Here is a 17,569-nt window from a genome sequence, read left to right as displayed (position 1 = left end):
CCTCGTGCTGGGAAGACGATGTATGCTAAAGGTCGGCTCTGTTTTACAGAGAGCCATGGGGAGGGGTGTAATCTTGTTTGAAAGATAGTGGGTAGGCTTGGCATCCTCCCCCCGCCCCGGCTCATCCCCCTTGCAGCGGTGTGATGGGATTTTCTCCTGGCTGTTTGCAGTGCCAGATCCCTGCCTGTGCTGGTGGCCAGGAGGGTGCCATTGCCTGGCCCATGGTGGGACGAATCGAGCCGGAGCCTCCAGACCCCTGGCACGGGGCCGAGGCAGTGGTGGCGGCAGCACCGGGGGCACTGATGGGGCTGGAGGCTGCGGGGTGGGTTTGGGGCGCCCAGGGGTGCTGCGGGACCCGGGCTTGGGGATTCTGCAGGTTTGATAGTGCCTGGGGTGCTGCAGGGCTTGGCTTTGGGGGTGCCCTGGGGGTACCCGGGAGTTTGGGGTGGTGAGGGGGTGCTGCCAGTGTGTGCTCCCCCCGGGAGAGCTGCAGGCACCGGGGTGTAGGTCGGGGGGGGCTGAGTGGGTGCACCCCTGTTTTCCCCTCCGTGGGGGAGGCGCCCGGGGGCTGAGGGGGCCTTGGCCCGACGCCCCCAGCCCGGCTCCAGCCTGCTCCCCTGCGGAGGGGTTCCGGGGGGCAGGCCCGCGTCTGCGCGCCCCCGCAGCAAACTTGGGGGCCGGGGCGGGGGCCGGGGCGGTGCGGGGCCGGGGCAGCGGGGGCGGCGCTCGGGGCGGCAGCTCCGGCCCCCGGGCAAACTCCTCCCCCGCTGGCCGGACCCGCCTCGGCTCTCCCGCTGCTCCGCTCCGGTGATTAGTCTTCTTCGTATTGTTTGTTATTATCGCCGTTATTATCGTCGTTACCCTCCTCCGGTCCTCCCCTTCCTCCCCCCGCCAGCCGCCGCCGTGCTGCCGGACCCGGCTCCGCTGCTGCCTGCGCCGCTGCCCGCTCCCGCCCGGCCCGGGCGCCCAGGTACGGCTCGGGCATCCCGCTGCCCTCTCCTCCCGGGCACCGCAGCTTTGCAGAGGGGTCGGGGCAAGGGAAAGGCTCTCGCTTAAATTTGGGGCTGCGGTGGGAAGAGGAGCCCGGGCGGTGGGGGGGCTGCGGGCAGGACGGGCTGGGATGCCCGGGTGGGACGCTCCCAGCATCCCGCTCCCAGCATCTCGGGGCTGCGCTGGGCCCCTGCGCCACGGCCTCGTCCGGGCGAAGCTCCAGGGTTGTGGTTCCCTGCAAGGTCCTGACTTATTTTCTCAGGGTCATGTCGTCCAACTTTGTGTTGAGCTGGGTTTTTTAAGTCACCGTTAACTCTTCTGCCTGCCTGGGTGGGTAGGACTGAGTCTGCCCGTCTCTAAACCCTACTTCTGTGCAGCCAGGGGAAGTTTTGAAAGTCCCAAGCCCGGGGCTCAGCCTCTTGCTCCCTCGGTGGGAGCCCAAAGCCTTGCCATTCAGCAAGGACATGATGGCCCGACAAATCCCCAACCTCGCTGCCAAACCTCTCCGTGGAAATGGTGGCTGCCTTTGCTGAAGTGGAGGAAATCAGATCCTTTTGTTTATTCCAAAGGCTCTCTGTTTTATCTCTCGCCATGCTGCGGTAATTAAAGGAGACCTGTGTTCGAGTTATTCGCCTGGCTTTTGTTTTCTCCTAAGGTTATCCTGGAGGATTTTATTCCCTCCAAAAGGGCATGTGGAAACATTTCGTGTTTTCAGCTGGATTTCGTTTGCGTGCTATTGATTGTCTCTCCAGCAAAGAGATTTTCTAAGGTGCGGTGGAATATTCCACCCCAACAGAGGCTTGTATTACCGGGGCTTTTTTTTTCCCTCCCCCAGCCTTGCCCCTCACTTGTCCAGGCCACAGAGTTTCCCTGTGACGCCGTTTTGGGGCACTGGGTGTACTGGGGCTGCTGGTTGGCATTTGGTGTTGTCCTTGCGGGGTCCGATGGGCTCTAACCTGGGCTTTGCCAGGGAGGGGGGAGAAAAGGCTTTTTCTAGGAAGGGCTTTTTTCACCTGTTGAAAAGGCACGAGGGAACAGCGGCAGTAGGCTGCTGTTCCCGATATTGCGGTGAACATCGGATCAGTGAGTCCAATCCCATTCCAGCACCGTCTCCACCGGGTTGTGGGATCCTCTCCCGTCTCTCTCCAAAGCGCTGGATTTCAGCCCGACCGCAGGCCCGAGGACAGCCAGCTCCAGAGCCCTGCTTAGGCAAGGCAGCCCGGCCCTGTTCTGCTCCAGCCCAAAAGATCCTTAACGGGCTGGAAATCAGGTGTGGAGGATTTTCCACTCGGCAAATCCTCTCCTCTGGAGAAACGCCGAGCATCCTCCAGCCATTTTGTGTGGGAGCATTTTGGGTGTGCGGACCGATGGGAGGCCCAGGCAGCTGTCTGTCTGCTGGGAAGTGTCAGGATGGGGTGTTCGGAGGAGCTCAGCTCCCAGCTGGAGCAGGATCACCCTCCTTAGCCACGGGTACGAATGGAAGCACAAGAGCTGCTCCCCTTTCCGGGGTCTCCTTTGTGGTGATGCTTCAAACCTGGTAGCCCCCAGGGCAAGTGGCAAACAGAAATAAGGTCAGGGCATGGTGTTCCAGTTATTCCCTGCCCTGGCTGCCTCCCCCTTCTCCCCCTCCATCCTCCATCCCTGCCACCCCCCATCCCTCCTGGCATCTCTGCCCGCCCGGCCTTCCCTGTTGCTGCTTTCCCACCAGGATGAAATATTTATTGAGGCTCCGTTACCCATGTTTTCTTGAAAGCGTGTTTCACACTTCATTTGCAGGAGACATTAAGAGGTTTCATGGCGGGTTTTCCTTCTCGCTGGGCACGTGTGATGGTGTGTGTGTGACCATCCCGGCCAGCCCTGCTCCTGCCTGACCGGGCAGCACGGGCTGGGCGAGGTGGAGCACCTTGAGAGATGGATGCGCCTGTATCCCCGCCATGTGATAAATCAACTAGAAAAAAAATAGCTGGTCTGAAATCCAGCAGAGAGTTTAGCTCTGCAGAGCTGACCCATCCGTGCCTGGTTGCATTGCACCTCCTCGCCCTGGCTGGGATGCAGTGGGTAAAAGGAGTGTGAGCAGTCCTATAAAGCAACCATGGGTAAGATTTTCCCATGGCTTTATGGAAAAGTCACTCCAGGACCTGATCCTGGAGTGGCTCCGCTTGGATTTACCCCAAACAGCAGGGTTGGGGTTGGGCGCTGTGACCCTGTGTCGGCCCAGAGCAATGCACGGCTCTGGCTTTCCCTGGGCCTGCGCAGCCCGCAGGTTGCGGTCCAGGATCCTGCCGGATGGGCTGTGCCGGAGGGATGAATTGCCATTGGCTTGGAAAGCAGAGCTGCGGCTGGCAACCCGTGCCCGTCCCGTGGGGTGGCTGTCCCTGTGCGGGCTGTCCTCCCACGGCACTGGGTCGGGATCGTTGTGGGTACCACAGGCATCCGAACTGCAGAGCAGGAAAGGGGGCCTGCGGCTTTCTCGTGCTTGCACAGGACAACTTTCTGGGGGGAGAGAGCTGCGGTTTGACAAAGACTGATCTGCGCCAGCTGCGCAGGTGGAGAAGGGCAGGACGGGCTTCCCTGCCTGGACCCGCTGGCAGGGGAGATGTGCTCACGTAACCCATCCCCGGTGGCAGGGTTTTACACCCGCTCAGCTCGGGACTGAAGGCAACGTGAGGAGTGAGGCAGCGAAACCTGTGGAAAAAAATTTCCCTCTGCTAATTGAAGCAATTAGCAGGAGGGCTGAGCGCTACCAAAAGCAGCGGGAGCAGATGGGGCAAGATCTCTGCCGGCTCCGGTGGAACGACGCTGGGGAGAGGCAGCAGTCACCGGCGACGCCGCAACCCCCAGTGGCTGGTGTGCATCCCGGGGATGCGGATGGGGATCCCTGGGGGTCAGGGTGGCTGTAAGCTCCCATCCCTGCGGGTGACGTGGCTGTCACTGGGTCTGCATCCTGCCAGGAAGGACGAGGTACGTGGACAGAGCCAGCTGGGGCACCCAGAAAAGCAGAGGAGGCAGACCCCAGAGCTCCTCATGGGTGGTGTCAGCGCCAAGGGGGTGCCTGGACTGCAGGCAGTGGGGTTTTGGCTGGTTCCCCTCCAAGCTGGCTGGTTTTTACCATGACCACCTTGTTCCCCCCACCCAGCGTGCTCCTGAGATGGGAGGAGCAGCTTGTCCCTTCCCTGTGCTGTGCCTGGCTCCCTGCCGGGGCCATGCGCGGTGGCTGCCACACAAATCCCACCCTGCTGAGCTCCCCACTCCCGCTGTGGGGTCCTTAAAAGCACAGGGGAGTTAAAAGCACACATGTCCTTAAGTCCAGGAGATGGCCACCTCCTGAAATAGCTGCCAGCCTGAGGCTCTGGAGATGGGCATCCGAGCTCCAAGGCAGGTCGTGCCTCCTCTGGAGCTCCGGGACGAGCAGCCTGTGGTGGACATCACATCGGGCAGACAGAGGCAAATGAAGAGAAGAACAGAGACTTTTCTGGGTTGTTCTTTTGGATCCCGACCACGATGCCACACTGCTCCAGAGCCAGCACCTGGCCCTGCTGTCTGGCCCCACCGAAAAGAGACAGCCTGTCTGCCTTGTGCTTTCGGGGAGGCTTGGAGAGCCCTCCTGACTGTAGTACTGCCGCACGTGGGAGGCTCCTCTCTCTGTATTGCTGCCTGAATGCAATTAGGCTTTAATGAGTCATTAAAATAAATCTCTGTTTCTACTCCAAGTAAACATGCTGGGGGGATGCTGACAGTCAGAGCAGCAGGTCTGGCATCATGCGCAGGAAGAGGCTGCGCTTCCCTGCGCCCTCCTCCCCGGGGCTGGGCCACGGTGCCCTCCATCTCCCTTTCCCATGAAAAAAAGGACGTTTTCCAAGCACCATGGAGGTTTGCAGCTACTGCGGGAGCGGGAATAAATTATAACCAGCCCTAGGGTTGGTTTTTTTTGGAGGAGCAGTGGTTTGAGGATTATGCTGAAGGGCACCTGCCCAGCTAGAAGTGGGCAGAGGTGTAACCACCCCTGGTTTTCAGCCCCTGGTTTGTTAAAGATGCTGATGGCTGTGTCCTTTTAAACCCGTATCTGGATCTGGTGGGTAGCTGGGGGACATCTCAGCCGGCGCCGTGGCTGGAGGGAGATGGACGTGAAGCGAGCACCGAAATATGAAAGGGAAAGTGTGGTTCATCCCTGACAGACATCCATATAGTTTTCCTTGCTGTAAATGGGATTTAGAGAGCGCGTGAGCCAAGAGGGATGCTGGTGGCCCTTCTCCTCGTGGGCAAACACAAGGCTCATCTTCCTTCACTCCACCCTACTGGTAAATGGTCCAGTTACCCCTAATGATGTCTTTGCTAATTTAATCCCTCCGCAGTGGCTGTCTCGCTGGCACGCTCTCAGGCAGGCAGGAGGGCAGCTGCTGGCAGGACACAGGGAGCCATCCCCTGCATGTCCCTGGGGAGCAGCATCCCTCAAACACACAGTCGCTCTTTCGTCCACCGGCCCCATAGCATTATCCAGGCTGCGGGAGGGCATGAGTTAAAACCAGGGGTTGAACAGGAGAATTTATTTTATATTTTATTTTAGCAAAACAAATAAATTGGGTGACGTCGAGGCACGACAGATCCGCCCCAGCACGACTCGAGCAGCATTGCCTGAGCATGCTGTGCCGGGGGGCTGAAGCCGATGGGATTACAGAGGCTCCAGCCTTGGCCAGAGCTTTTCCCCCAGGCTTTGCTTTTGGAACAGAGCTTGCTGCTACACAGAAAGGTTTTGCACAAGTCGTGTTTCATACGTCAGGCTGGGAGGAACAGGGATGGGGTGGCGAGGGCAGATCCGGGTGGGAATTGAGCAGAGGATTTTCATGGGACTGATGGAAACAAGGTGGAAAGGGTGAGACGGCACTGATGTCCAGGGCATGGAGGGAGATAACAAGGTGGTGCCTGGAGGAGAAGCTGTCTTGGGGGTTGTTTCAAAGAAAGCTGGTGAGAAACTGATTTGATGAAAAAAAATCTTTAGTGGGAAACTTGCTGCTGTGTTCAGTTGGATCTTGTTGGGGATGCTCTGCGGGGATGCTCTGGACTGTGTCGCACGATGCCTCTGCTGGGATTGATCCTCCTCTTCCAATTTGCGCCCAGGGTGAAGATGCATTTGGTGTCCCTGCATTCCCCGGTGGGATTAGCCCCACTGGAGAGCAGAGCATGCACCTTCCTGTGGTAAAGCAGCGAGAAGATCAAACTGGGGAGAAGATCGTATCTCCATGGGGTGTGTTTGCAGCCCCCAGGGAACAGAGGGATCCAGCCAAGGTCTCCGTCCCCATGCCCTGCTGCAAAGAGTCTGCTGGTGTTAAAATAAATGAGTGCTGAGGAGGTGAAGGTTTCATCTTGGAGCAATGAGGGTGCTGGAGGAATACCCTCCCGGGGCTGGGAATGAACAGCAGAACATCCTCGAAGGGAGGCTGGCTCTGTCACCTTGGGGAGGGTCTCCAAGCTGCGGGATCAGCAGGATCCTGATCCATCACCTGGACCTTCCTCCACCCTGAGGTCTTGGTGTGGAATGGTTGGAGGCTGAGAGCTTTTCAAGAGGTTCCTGCTGCCCCATTTTGCTTTGCTGGTGCCTTCTCGCCTTTTCCTGGGCAAGTGCTGGGTACGCTGGCTGATGGAGGGGAAATACTTGTGCTGTGTTGGTGCTTTACTACAGGGTTAAATCAGTCGTGGGATACCTACACTGGTGCAATGAGCTTGTGCGAACAGCAAGGGTGACATCGGGGTGGAAACAAATAACCCTTCCTGCTCCTTTCCGTGCTCACGAGGATCCATCTCGTGCTGTACACTGTAAACACCCGGGTGCTGCTGTGGCAGGGGGATTTAGGGGTGCAAATCAGACCCAAGTCCTTGCTCTCCAGGGCCGTGTCCTCAAGGGATCCACGGTACAGCAGGATGCAGCCTGGGCTCTGGCTCTCCACTGGCTGTGGCCGTAGGCACGGTCCCGAGCCTTTAGCACTCGTGCGTGGCAAAATGCTCTGGCTTTTTGGCAAGGGTCGGTCTCACTTGGGGCACACCCAGCATTCTGGCTCTCTGCGGCCTCACTTGGCTCCGATGTGCATGCTGCTGCCACGGCTGCTCATCGCAGGGATATTTGGGTGCTGGGAGGGACGGTGCCTGCGGCGGGGATGCTGGCCAGGTCCTGGCTGGCTCCAGAGTGCCCATGGGGATCTGACGTGGGGGATGATCTCAAAAGCTCTTCTCTGTGCGACTTGACTTGATGCTGCCAGTTTTGTTCCTGGTTATTTTGGGACCACGGCAGAGTGGCTCCCTGGCACGTGTGCCTGGGCTCGGCTGTGGCTTTTGCTGGGAGCAGCCCCAGGAGGGACCCCGGGTGCAGCAGCAGGAGATGAGCCATGTGGGTCAGGCCAGGGACATTTCCATCCCGCATCCCACTGTGGGCTGCCCACATCTGATGCCTTCCCCGTGCCTGGGGCTGCACATCGCCCCTTCCCTGGGCTGCACCCACCCACCATGGCTCCCGGGCTGGGCTGGTCAGGAGCTGGTCGAGCAAACGCAGTGGGTAGGAGACGCATGGGGGCATGAGGAGGGAGGTGTCATTTTCCTTCCCTGGGTTTTAAGCTGTCCTGCAATGAGGAGGGGCTGCACAGGGGCTGTAATTATATAGGGACTTGCCTAGCTCCAGGTGTAGCCCTGGCCATGCCAAGAGCTTTGGCAGTGGCACGTTGATATGTGTGCTCAGGGGGGACAGGATGGGGTGACAGTCCCTTCCGTGACCCTCGGTCCCTATGCATGGCTCCAGTTAATCCACACAGGCAGGCGAGACAGGATCTGAATAGTCACTTAAGGGGATAAAGGGCAGATGAGATGCCCAAGTAATGAGATACTGGCATAATCCGTGCCTGAGACGTCCCAGGCTGCAAAGCCACCTTTCCTCCAAAAGTCTGTGAAGTGCTGGGAGGTCTCCCTGGGACTGTGGATGTGCCAGCCAGTCCCACGGGTGTGCCAAGGCTTCGTATGCCTGGTGCTGCCAGAGACTGGAGAAGGATGCTTGGTCCTACGTGGCTGTAAAGGCAATTGCTGCTGGTGGAGAAGGTCTCCTGGGCTCCCGCAGGGCAGGATGAGGGCCGGAAGAGGGAAGAGGCAAACCTGGTTTGGCAAGAAGGTGGTTTTCAGCAGTTTGATGGCCAGGAGAGGGGATCTCCTGGGCTCAGTGGGTCAGGAGTGTGGCGTTAGCAGCAGGAGCGCAGCCCTTTGCACCCACCCAGGAGCTGAGGTCTGGCTGGCAGCTTCCACCCTTTAAGTGGTTTGATTTTTGTTAATTGCAATTAATATCTTGCCTTTTCCACAAAGCTTTTGCAAGAAAAGAGCTGGTTTCAAAACCTTGTCGGTATTTCTTTCCCATCCCCTGGCTGGGGACGAGCGTGGCTGGGAGGAGGCGGCAGGGAGCCCTGGGGAGCTGGTGCGGGTGGTGGAGGGAAAGCAAGGGCAGGCTTGCGGCAGGGCACGGGATTTTTGGTTTTGATGACTGACTGCAAATTGCCAGAGTCTCAGCTGGGGGACGGTGTCACCTCTGCGACCTGGCTGTCCTTGTGGTGGCCAGGAGCAAGGAGCTGGGTGTTGGCTGCGGTTTCCTTTGCAAAACTGCTGGGCCAAACCCCACGTGGCTTGAGGCACCAAAGGGGTCACGGCATGAAAAAGCCTCATGTAGGAAACAGGTCACACAAAACACCCTTTCTGCTGGGAAAAGCCTTTTTTGGTGTTCTCTGCAGCAGGCTGAAATCAAAGTTTTCCCAACCAGCACTGTGATTTCTGTCCACAGGCTGGTCCGAACTCAAATATAATTCGAGCAGAACCATCCACGGAGCCCGGCACGGCTCCTGGAGGTGGTGTTGCTGCAGGAGGGAGCGGGCTTGCTCCGGTTGCCCAGTGCCATGGGCGATTTTTGTGCCTTAAAGAGGCTTTTTCCTCAATATATTTATTAACAGCATATCAAAAGTCAGAAGGGGCTGGCTCCATCCTTGCCCCCCCAAAAATGATGGGGCTTAAGCACGCTTATGTGCAAGGGTAAATCAAAACAGCAATTTGTGACGCCTCCAAAAATCCGTGTTGGCAGGGCCTAGGGCGGGGAGCAGGTTCAGCTCCCTGGCAACCCCTGTGGATCCCTTAATTAAGAGTTTAAAGGCTTCAAAGTGACCCAGTGGTTTGGGACCTGGGCAAGAAGCCTGGGGGTGAGTGCTGGGTGCAGCCCCCCGCGTCCTCTTTCATCCTGTGTTGCCATCACTATTTGGGTGAAATTTCATTTCGGCTTGGCTCATTTCGGGGGGGGGGGACTCTCCTCGTTTCTGCTCCCCCACAACTCGGCTTGTCCCCTTACACCTTGCAGCACAGAGAATCTGACATGCAACGAATTTGCAGGGCCTCAGCCCTCCCCAAGCACCCGTCCTGTCCCATGGCTGGGGATGCCATGCTGCTCGTGTCCTCCCCCTCGCCAAGGTTTGCAGCCGTGGGTTAATCCACCCGAGTCCCGCCGGGCTGAGCCCGTGTGGGGCAGGTCGCAGCTGCCCGGGAGCTGCCCTGTTGTTTGCTGCCGTGATCTGTTTTGAAAAGGCAGCCCCTGATGCTGTTTTTTTCCAATTAGGCCCTGGGAGATGATTCTGGTAAGGCAGCGGCTGGGCTAATTTACCAGGCAGACATTTCATTGAATTAGCCCGTGAGCTGCAGAGCAAAACTGGGAGAGCAGAGCCCGGGCTGGGGCAGGACTCGCCGGCGAGGTTTGGCATGGTGCTCACGGCAAATAGGGGTGCTCTGCCCAAGCCTAAAAGCTGCTCCCGTGTCCCGTGTTAGTGTTTGACCCTTGTTGGATGGGGGGGTGAGCTCAGAGCTGGTGGGATGCGCTGGGAGAGGAAGGACAGGAGTTTCCCAGCCAGGCTGAGAGTGCTGGCAGCTGGCAAAAACCTCACTATTGACTTGCAAACCGTGCAAATCTGCTATGGACATCACTGAAGGAGAATAAATATAGAAGCCTGTGATGCCTCTCATTCCCAAGTCACTTTTCAGGCCATAACTTTGCACTGGCAGGTGACATCAATTAAAGGAAATGTATCTCTGCAGCAAGCGGTTTTGCACGCCTGCCCGGAGGAGTTCGATACGGCCAGGGACCCTCCCTCCACGCGCTCCCATCCCCATCGCGGACAGTGTGACACCACTGCCTAGCATCTTGAATCACTTCCCGAAAGCCAGTGAGGGGCAGGGAGGATAACGCAACCCCACTCGTATAAATCCTGATTTCATTCAGCAGTGGTTTGTGCACCAGAGGGTCCGCACGCCCACCCTTGGGTCGTAGCCCTCTCTCCTGAGCCACCCAGGAGCAGGTGAGTGGCGAGCGCCAAGGCATCTGCTCAGCGTGGGATATTTAAATATTGAAACAACTCTCGGCTCCCTTCTTAAGCCAGAAGGAGAAATGGGACTGTGCCCCGGGGAGTTCGGCTTGTGCATCCCCCTGCGATGCCTCTGCATCCTGTCCCGCTGCAGGAGCAGGAGCCGTGGGCCTCAGCTCAGCTCACAGTGCAGCCTGAGGCTTTTAGGGGACCCCTAAAAACCTATGGCTTTTTGTCGGGATGGGGTGGTGGGGCTGTGCAGTGTCTGAGCCTGGGGGAAGCTGAGCCCAAAATGCCCCTTTCCCAGCAGGCTGGGATGTGCTTGTGGGGAGTGGATGGAAAATGGAGATGGGCTGATCCCCAGCAGCAGGGATGCGGCTGCTGAGGCTGTTGTATGGCCTCTGCAAGGGCTGGAAAAGGCTGTTGCAGTTGTCCTGCCCCTTTCCAGGCATATTTACCTTATAATTCCCAAGACCTCAATTACTCCTGAGATTGGGCCTCTTGCTCCTTCCCCAAGAGGTGTTGCATCCCCTTCTGCATCCTTGCAGAAGAGAGCTGTGGGTTAGAGAAGGCTGTTTTATAGGCACAAACTGGGTAGAAAATGAACTGCTAGGCTGCTGCTGTGTAGGATTTGGGGGGGGAGGAGGGTAGGAAAGCATCACTTCCGAAGAAATGAGGAAAGGCAGCGCTTCTCTTCTGGTTCGTTTTAATTTTTGCCCCCCCCGCCTTTTTTTTTTTAACATTCTCTATTTTAATAAGCAGGAGCCTGGCTCCTGAGCAGGGCTGGTGAAACACTGATCCCAGCATCCTCAGAAACGGGAATGCCGGAGATGGGGCATGTGGAAGCCCAGCCGTCCTTGAGGCAGCACCGGTTGGACTTGGAGGTGACCAAAGGGTCCCCAGGGCCAGTCCCTCCCTGCCCAGGGTCATTCTCCGAGGCTGCCTGCTCACTCCAAACCTCGGGCTAATTGGATGCTGCTCTCCGAGCTCTAAATCAAATCACAGCTCCCATGAAATGAAGTTTTCTGGATGCGAACGGCCGCCTGCATCATCCATCACCGCCCGGCTCGTGGCGCGTCCCTCTTGGGTCATCAAAGGTCAACGTTTGCCGTTTCCAGCCACCCACCGTCAGCTTTTCCCTGTTAAGGATGGCACCTGGGGAGGTGATAACTCCATCAAAGACTCCCCCGCGCATCCCCCCGCCGTCCCCAGTGCCCCTCGCTCTTGGCCGTGTTTCAGGGTGCAGTTTGGTAACAGGACGCAGGAGCTGAGTGTGTCGGTGTCTATTATTAGCTCTGCATCGGGTCCCCTGATGGATGGAGATATTAGCTGGGTTATGGACCTATTGATTTCTCAGGGTTTTTTTTTCCTTTGTGTCATGTGCAAGAGCAGCTCGAGGAGGAAATCCAATGCGTGCCCGCCTTTTGGCTTCGTACGGGAACTTTCCAAGAGCTGAAAATCAATTTGCGGCAGGCAGGATCCTGCAAATCACTGCAGCGGAGTGAGGAGGGTGGGTGATTTTTCGGGGGGGGGGTGGTGTTCCCCGCAGTGCCCACCAGCACATGCAGCAGCAAGGGGCCGGGGCAGAGTTGGGCAGGTCTCGTCTGGAAGCTGCCACCTCCACCCGTCAATTAGTGCTGCGTGGCGAGCAGGTAATTAGATCTCCTCGGCTGCAACTGGCTGGCACTTGGGCCCTATCAATTAGCCTTGCTCTGGAAGAGGCACAGAGGGACGTGGGGGCCGGTAATGAAATGCGGTTGCGCCAGGCATCGCCGGCAGGTGGGGGTGATGGGGGCGATGGGTGCACCCACTTCTTGGGCGCAAGTCTCTCGCTTTTGCTGAAATTGCAGGTTTCAGGCACGGGATCGTCCTTTCCTGGCGGTTTGGGTTTACCCACCTGTGCAGCACCCACCTTTCCTGCTGGTCTCCCTAAAAAAGCAATTTATTTAGCCCTGCTGCGGGGACAGAGGTCCTATCAGTGGCGATGGGGACACTGGGCAGCCCCCTTGGGCAGGGGGGACGAGCTGACGGTGGTGGGTTTTTCACCTTGTCCTTCCTCCCAGGGCCACCGGCATCTCTCCGTGGCCATGCAGCGCTGCCTGTCCTGGCCGGCCGCCCCGGGGCCAGCGTGACCGCGACGCCCTGCCTGTCCTTTTCCGGGTAGGTGCCCACAGGGTGGCAGGGGGATGCTGGGGCTCGCCTGTCCCGGAGGGGATGGAGGGGAAAGCCCCTTTCCCAACGGCACGTAAAACATTGTCCACTTGTGAGATGATACATCCGCCTCCTCCATAATTAATTTTAAAGAGGAAAAGGCCAAGTGCTGACTAAGCCAGGCCTTCGCCCTGCGAAGCTGTATGATTCATGAGCCGCTGATACCACAGCCTTGTCCTGCGGAGTATTTCTATGAGTTTGGGAAATGCCTCCTTTCCCTGCTCCAAATTAAAGAAAATAATAGTAGTAGTAGTAATACTAATACTAATACTAATAATAATAGTAATAAATTATCATCATCATCTGCAGGACCCAAAATACTTTTGCACCACAGAGGCTCCCGGGGGCACAGGCACATGCTGAGCCCCGTCCTTGTGGGATGCGGGATGTGAAGCAGGGCTTCCTGTGGATCCCAAATCAAGGCAAATTCTTGGGAAGCGGGGAAACGTGCGGGAGGGGTGCTGGTAGGCCACGGCTAACCTCTCCCTCTGCTCCTTCCAGGTCCAACGCCTCCGTCACTGAACGTAAGTAGCCCCCAGGTCCCATGGCACGGGGATGGCGGTGGGGGCTGCTGGGCTTATGCCAAGCCCATGTTAGACCCATCAGTGCCTGGCAGGCAGCCAGGGTGCGTTTTTTTTTTTTTGAGCTCAGACTGTCAGAGTTGCGGAGTTCAAAGGCTCCCCTTTGGCTTTTCCCACTGGAAACCCAGGTTTGCTTCTGCGTTTTGAAGCAGAAGCTGTATTGTCTACCGGGAGGGTGGAAATCAGCCCTTTTGGCTCAGCAAGGGGGGAGGCTCTGCAAGTGGACCACGGGGTGTTTCCCAAAGACCCCAAGCCAGAGGCAGCGATGGCAGGGAGGGGACATGATGCTGCACCTCAGGTGTCCTCTCGCTAAGAGGAGGAGAATGATATTGGGTGATAGTTTTCCAGTTGGGGAGGGAGGAACAGGGATGCGATATTTTGGGATGCCTTATGGGTGTCACGTCTGTGATGTGATGACAAAGCCATGGTAGGTGACCTTCATGTCCTGGGGTGGCACGTGTCCCTGTGGCCCTTCCTTTCAGAGTTTGATGGAGAATCGGTCGGATGACAGCGGGAACTGTTGTTATCACCGGGGGAATCCTAGCAACGGTGATCCTACTGTGCATCATTGCCGTGCTCTGTTACTGTAGGCTACAGGTGAGCGCCATGGCCGTCCCCCATCTTGCCATGAACCCCAGCAGCATCGCTGCTCCTCGGGCCCAACTGCTGCTGCAGGAGGGGTCTTGGTGGGGGTTTTCTTGCCCGTGATGGGCAGGGAGTTGAAACCCCCTTTTCCCCCGGGCACTGCACAGTTACGTCCTTTCCTCCTCCCAGCATGGGGGGACTCCCCTAAGGCTTTTGAGAATCTGCAGTGCTTGCTAATTTAGGTGTAGGCTTGGCTGAGTTTGTAATACCAGATGGAGACTTTTTTTTTGTTTCCCCCTGTAAATTAAACGAGGAGGCTTTCAACAACAGCTAGCTACGACCTCCTGCTCTTTAAAAGTTAATGTGAAGTCTGTGCTATGCAGCAGTGCCTGTGTGATGAAAAGCACAGCAGTTACTTGGAGGAGTTTCCAACTGGCATGGTAAAATACCTTCCCCTTGCAAACCTTGCTGGGAGGGGAGAGGAGAAGTTCCCCAGCAGCTGCCTCCTGCTGCACGCTCAGGTCCTGGCCAGGTTTCGTCCTGCTTCTGCTGCTTTGCAGGACCCAGGTACTGATGGAGCAGAGCAGCGAGAGGCTGGTGAAGGGTTTCTCTGGCAAGGGGATGAGGGGAGCAGGGCTGCAGCAGGGCTGGCTGTGAAGCCGAATCTGCCTGCTGGCTGCTCACTCCCCCTAATGTAATCCCTTTCCTTTCGCACAGTACTATTGCTGCAAGAAAGATGACTCTGATGAGGAAGAGGAGGAGGAGGAAGAGGAAGAGCCCAACCTTCCCACGCACTCGCACCTCGGCACGTGCAACGCCTGCAACTCCCGCGTGGTGGACGGCCAGGGCAGCCCCGCGCCCCCCCCCAGCGAGCTCAACCAGCACGGGGCTCACAACTACTGCCCGACCTGCTCCCCCTACGGCTCCCCCTTTTACATCCGGACTGCCGACATGGTGCGCAACGGGGGCGAGAGGGTCACCTACACCCCCGCGTGCTACAAGGAGATGGGGCCGCCCATCAACATGGCCACCCTGCAAAGCTACCCGGTGAGCCGCCACGGCCTCCTCCGCGAGAGCTTCCCGAACCCGCGGGCTATCAGCACGGAGGTGTAGTCACCATTGCCACTAGCACAGGGTGTCCCCAGCTGGCACCCACTTGAGGGAAGGGGCTTTTCACTTGTCTTTGGGGGGGGTTCGCGCAGAGAGGACCCCGTAAGCCCAGCCCGAGACCAGCACAGTCCTCCTGCTGAACCGCCTGGCACGGCCAAGCTTTATGGGCAAAGGAGACGAGAGGGACCTCAAAGGGCGACGTTAAACCGGCCACCTCCAAACCCATCATAAGTGTCATTATTATTCTACTCTATCTCCTGAAGGGACTTGTCTAATGAGGGCTATGTACAGTACAACCTGATTTAATTACCCCAGGCTCCCCCAGCTCCCTGATCCCAGAACAAGGCCTCCGGTGTCCCCACGCAGCCACCCGAGGCGATGCCCGCTGCCTCTGGCACACGGAGCGATGCACGACTGCCCACGAGCTGCCGCCTCCGGCAAATCCCACCGCTGAGCTGGGAATGGCAGCGCTCTTTGGCGACGGGAAAGCAAAGAAGGGAAGATCCGGATTGTCCTGCTCCCCTCGTACTGCGTTAGTTGCTGCTAGCAGTTAGCTTTTGTGTTCAAGTGTAAGATAGGACACCGTCCCCCACCCGCTTCCGTCTTTGCACGTGCTGAAGAAGTTCAAGACATGAATTTAGATCACCGCCGGGGGAGGCAGAGTTGCTCGCAAAACCACTCACCCACACAAATGGGCGCAGGCTGATCCTTCTGTGGCCAAAGCCCCCACCTCTTGTACTCTTCACAAGCTTTCTTAGGAGCGATTTTAACTTGGACCCGTGAAAATCTCAAGATTTTACTTATGGGAAGAATTGCATCCCTAAATAACTGCAGTTTTCATCACCTTCAGCTTTCAAAGCCCTACCCAGCCCACCCTGACAGCTCCGGACAGCCAGATGAAGATTGGCTTTAGGATGGCTTTTGCTTTCAACAGCAACAGCAGAGACCACCGGGTCACGTCTCCTCCTTTGCAGGGCCCACGACCTCCCATGGGAGAGTGACGTTCAGGTGATGGGGGTGCCCCCTCCCTTTTGTTTTTGGAAGAAGAGGGTGCAAGACCCAAACCTGGGTTCACCAGCTCTGCGGCTGGTAATGACAGCCAGTGACTCTGCCGTTCTGCAAAAATGGATGTGGGAAAGTTCCTTCTTCCTCCATAAATCAAATTAGGTGAAAATTTACTAAAAGGACATCTCCATCATTCATGGGCACTTCCATAGCAACCGGAGCAGGACCGCTCAGCTGAGCGCTTCCCATTCATGGCAGGGAGGAGGAACCCGGACAGCAACGATCCCCGCAGCCATGCGGATGCTGTTGGAAGCAACGTCAGGAAATTCTTGCCGTGCCTTTGCAATATAGGGTACAACCGCTCAGAAATGTGACTGGGTTTGGGGTATTTTTTTTTTCACCACTACAATTTAGAAATAATCCTGCTGCTCACAGGATTTGGACTTAACCTCCACGTTCATGCACAGAAAAAGTAGGTCTCAGCACGGAGGTGCATGCTATGTGAGCCTTGGATGTCTATGTTATCAGGCAAAAGGCTAATTTACACTTTGGACCTGCTCATGCCTTGGCACCTCTGCTCAAACTACCTGAAGGAAAGGAGCCGGATGAACGCCAAATGTGATGATCGTCTTTGTATCCAAACACCTTGCCCCAGCCCACATTTTACACAGCCTTTTGAGCAAACATTGTGCACCATCTCCCCCACCTCTGGCCCAGAAACACATTGCATTTCCATTATCCAAGACTCAGTCTAGCTGCATCTCTTCTAGAGAGTCTCCTTCTGTTGTCCAAATAGTGGTAGCAGGTCTTTAAATGGCCTCTGACATTAAGGGCAGGCAGGAGGGAAGATGAAAGTTAGCAGCAGCAAAGCGCTCTGGATCCCACTGGCCAATAGTCCGTAGCTCCTACTGCTTCCCATCCAGCCAGTACTCCTCCCTGAAAATACAGTCTGTAACTGGAAAAAAAATCTTGACTAACTCAGTAAATCCCATCCTTTCCCACTAGAGCATCTGCTCAGCTAAGTCTCCATCCTGCTGGGAGCCATGAGAAGTTAGTATGTCCCAGCATGACCTGCGGGCTGCCACCCACACGGCTCTGCCAGACGGCCCTGCGATGCCGTCCCTTCAAAGGGTGCAGAGCCAGCTTGCGGGCACAGCGGCTCCTGGCATCCAACTCTACCTCTTGGCACACGGCAAGGCTTCCCACTGCAACAGCAGCACATGCCAGGCTGTGACCTCCGGAGGGTGGGAATAACACAGGGGGCTTTTGCTTCTGTGGGTCACCCTTCTGGTGAAAGGAAGGCAACCACGTCGTCATCTTCATCACACGCAAATTAAGCGGGATCTGTCGCCTGCTAACGAGGTGCCAAGGCTGGCGACGTAGTTCCAGAGTAGCTGGATGGCCAAGATGAGGGTTATCCTCACGGCCAACACAACACCCTGGGTCTGGCACGGCTACAGAGAAATGGGTGATTCTGAAAGGGCTGGAAACGTGGGAGATGCAGCTGTGGGTTTTAAGGTTTTGGGGATGGTGGAGGAACAGGATGGGGTAGGGGCAGGGATCCCAGATTTTTTCCACTTTGGATTCCTCCTGTTATTATTCTGTCTTTGTTGCTCAGCTATGGGTCCAAATACAATGTCAGAAATAAACGAGGACTTTGAAATACAAAACAGGAGTGGTTTCTGTTCTTTGGCAGGCAACACAAAATGGGGTTTATCGGTGCTG

General features: G+C 56.9%; 1 protein-coding gene across 2 annotated transcripts; it reads left to right on the top strand.

The window, feature by feature from the left end:
- The first annotated feature begins 765 nt into the window (after positions 1–765).
- Positions 766–17,374, top strand: LOC140654325 (protein FAM163A-like). Of its 2 annotated transcripts, none has more exons than XM_072867508.1 (5): positions 766–807; positions 12,416–12,512; positions 13,065–13,087; positions 13,627–13,741; positions 14,447–17,374. In XM_072867508.1, the coding sequence occupies exons 4-5, from the start codon at positions 13,649–13,651 to the stop codon at positions 14,840–14,842; spliced, it is 489 nt and encodes a 162-aa protein (XP_072723609.1). In that variant the 5' UTR covers positions 766–807; positions 12,416–12,512; positions 13,065–13,087; positions 13,627–13,648; the 3' UTR covers positions 14,843–17,374. The 2 variants fall into 2 exon arrangements, with proteins under 2 accessions (XP_072723609.1, XP_072723608.1); XM_072867507.1 differs by lacking the exon at positions 766–807 and adding an exon at positions 823–970.
- Positions 17,375–17,569: the final 195 nt, after the last annotated feature.

This window comes from Ciconia boyciana, chromosome 7, assembly GCF_034638445.1.
Source record: "Ciconia boyciana chromosome 7, ASM3463844v1, whole genome shotgun sequence".
Classification (NCBI taxonomy): Eukaryota; Metazoa; Chordata; class Aves; order Ciconiiformes; family Ciconiidae; genus Ciconia; species Ciconia boyciana.
This window is presented reverse-complemented; position numbering and strand designations above follow the sequence as displayed.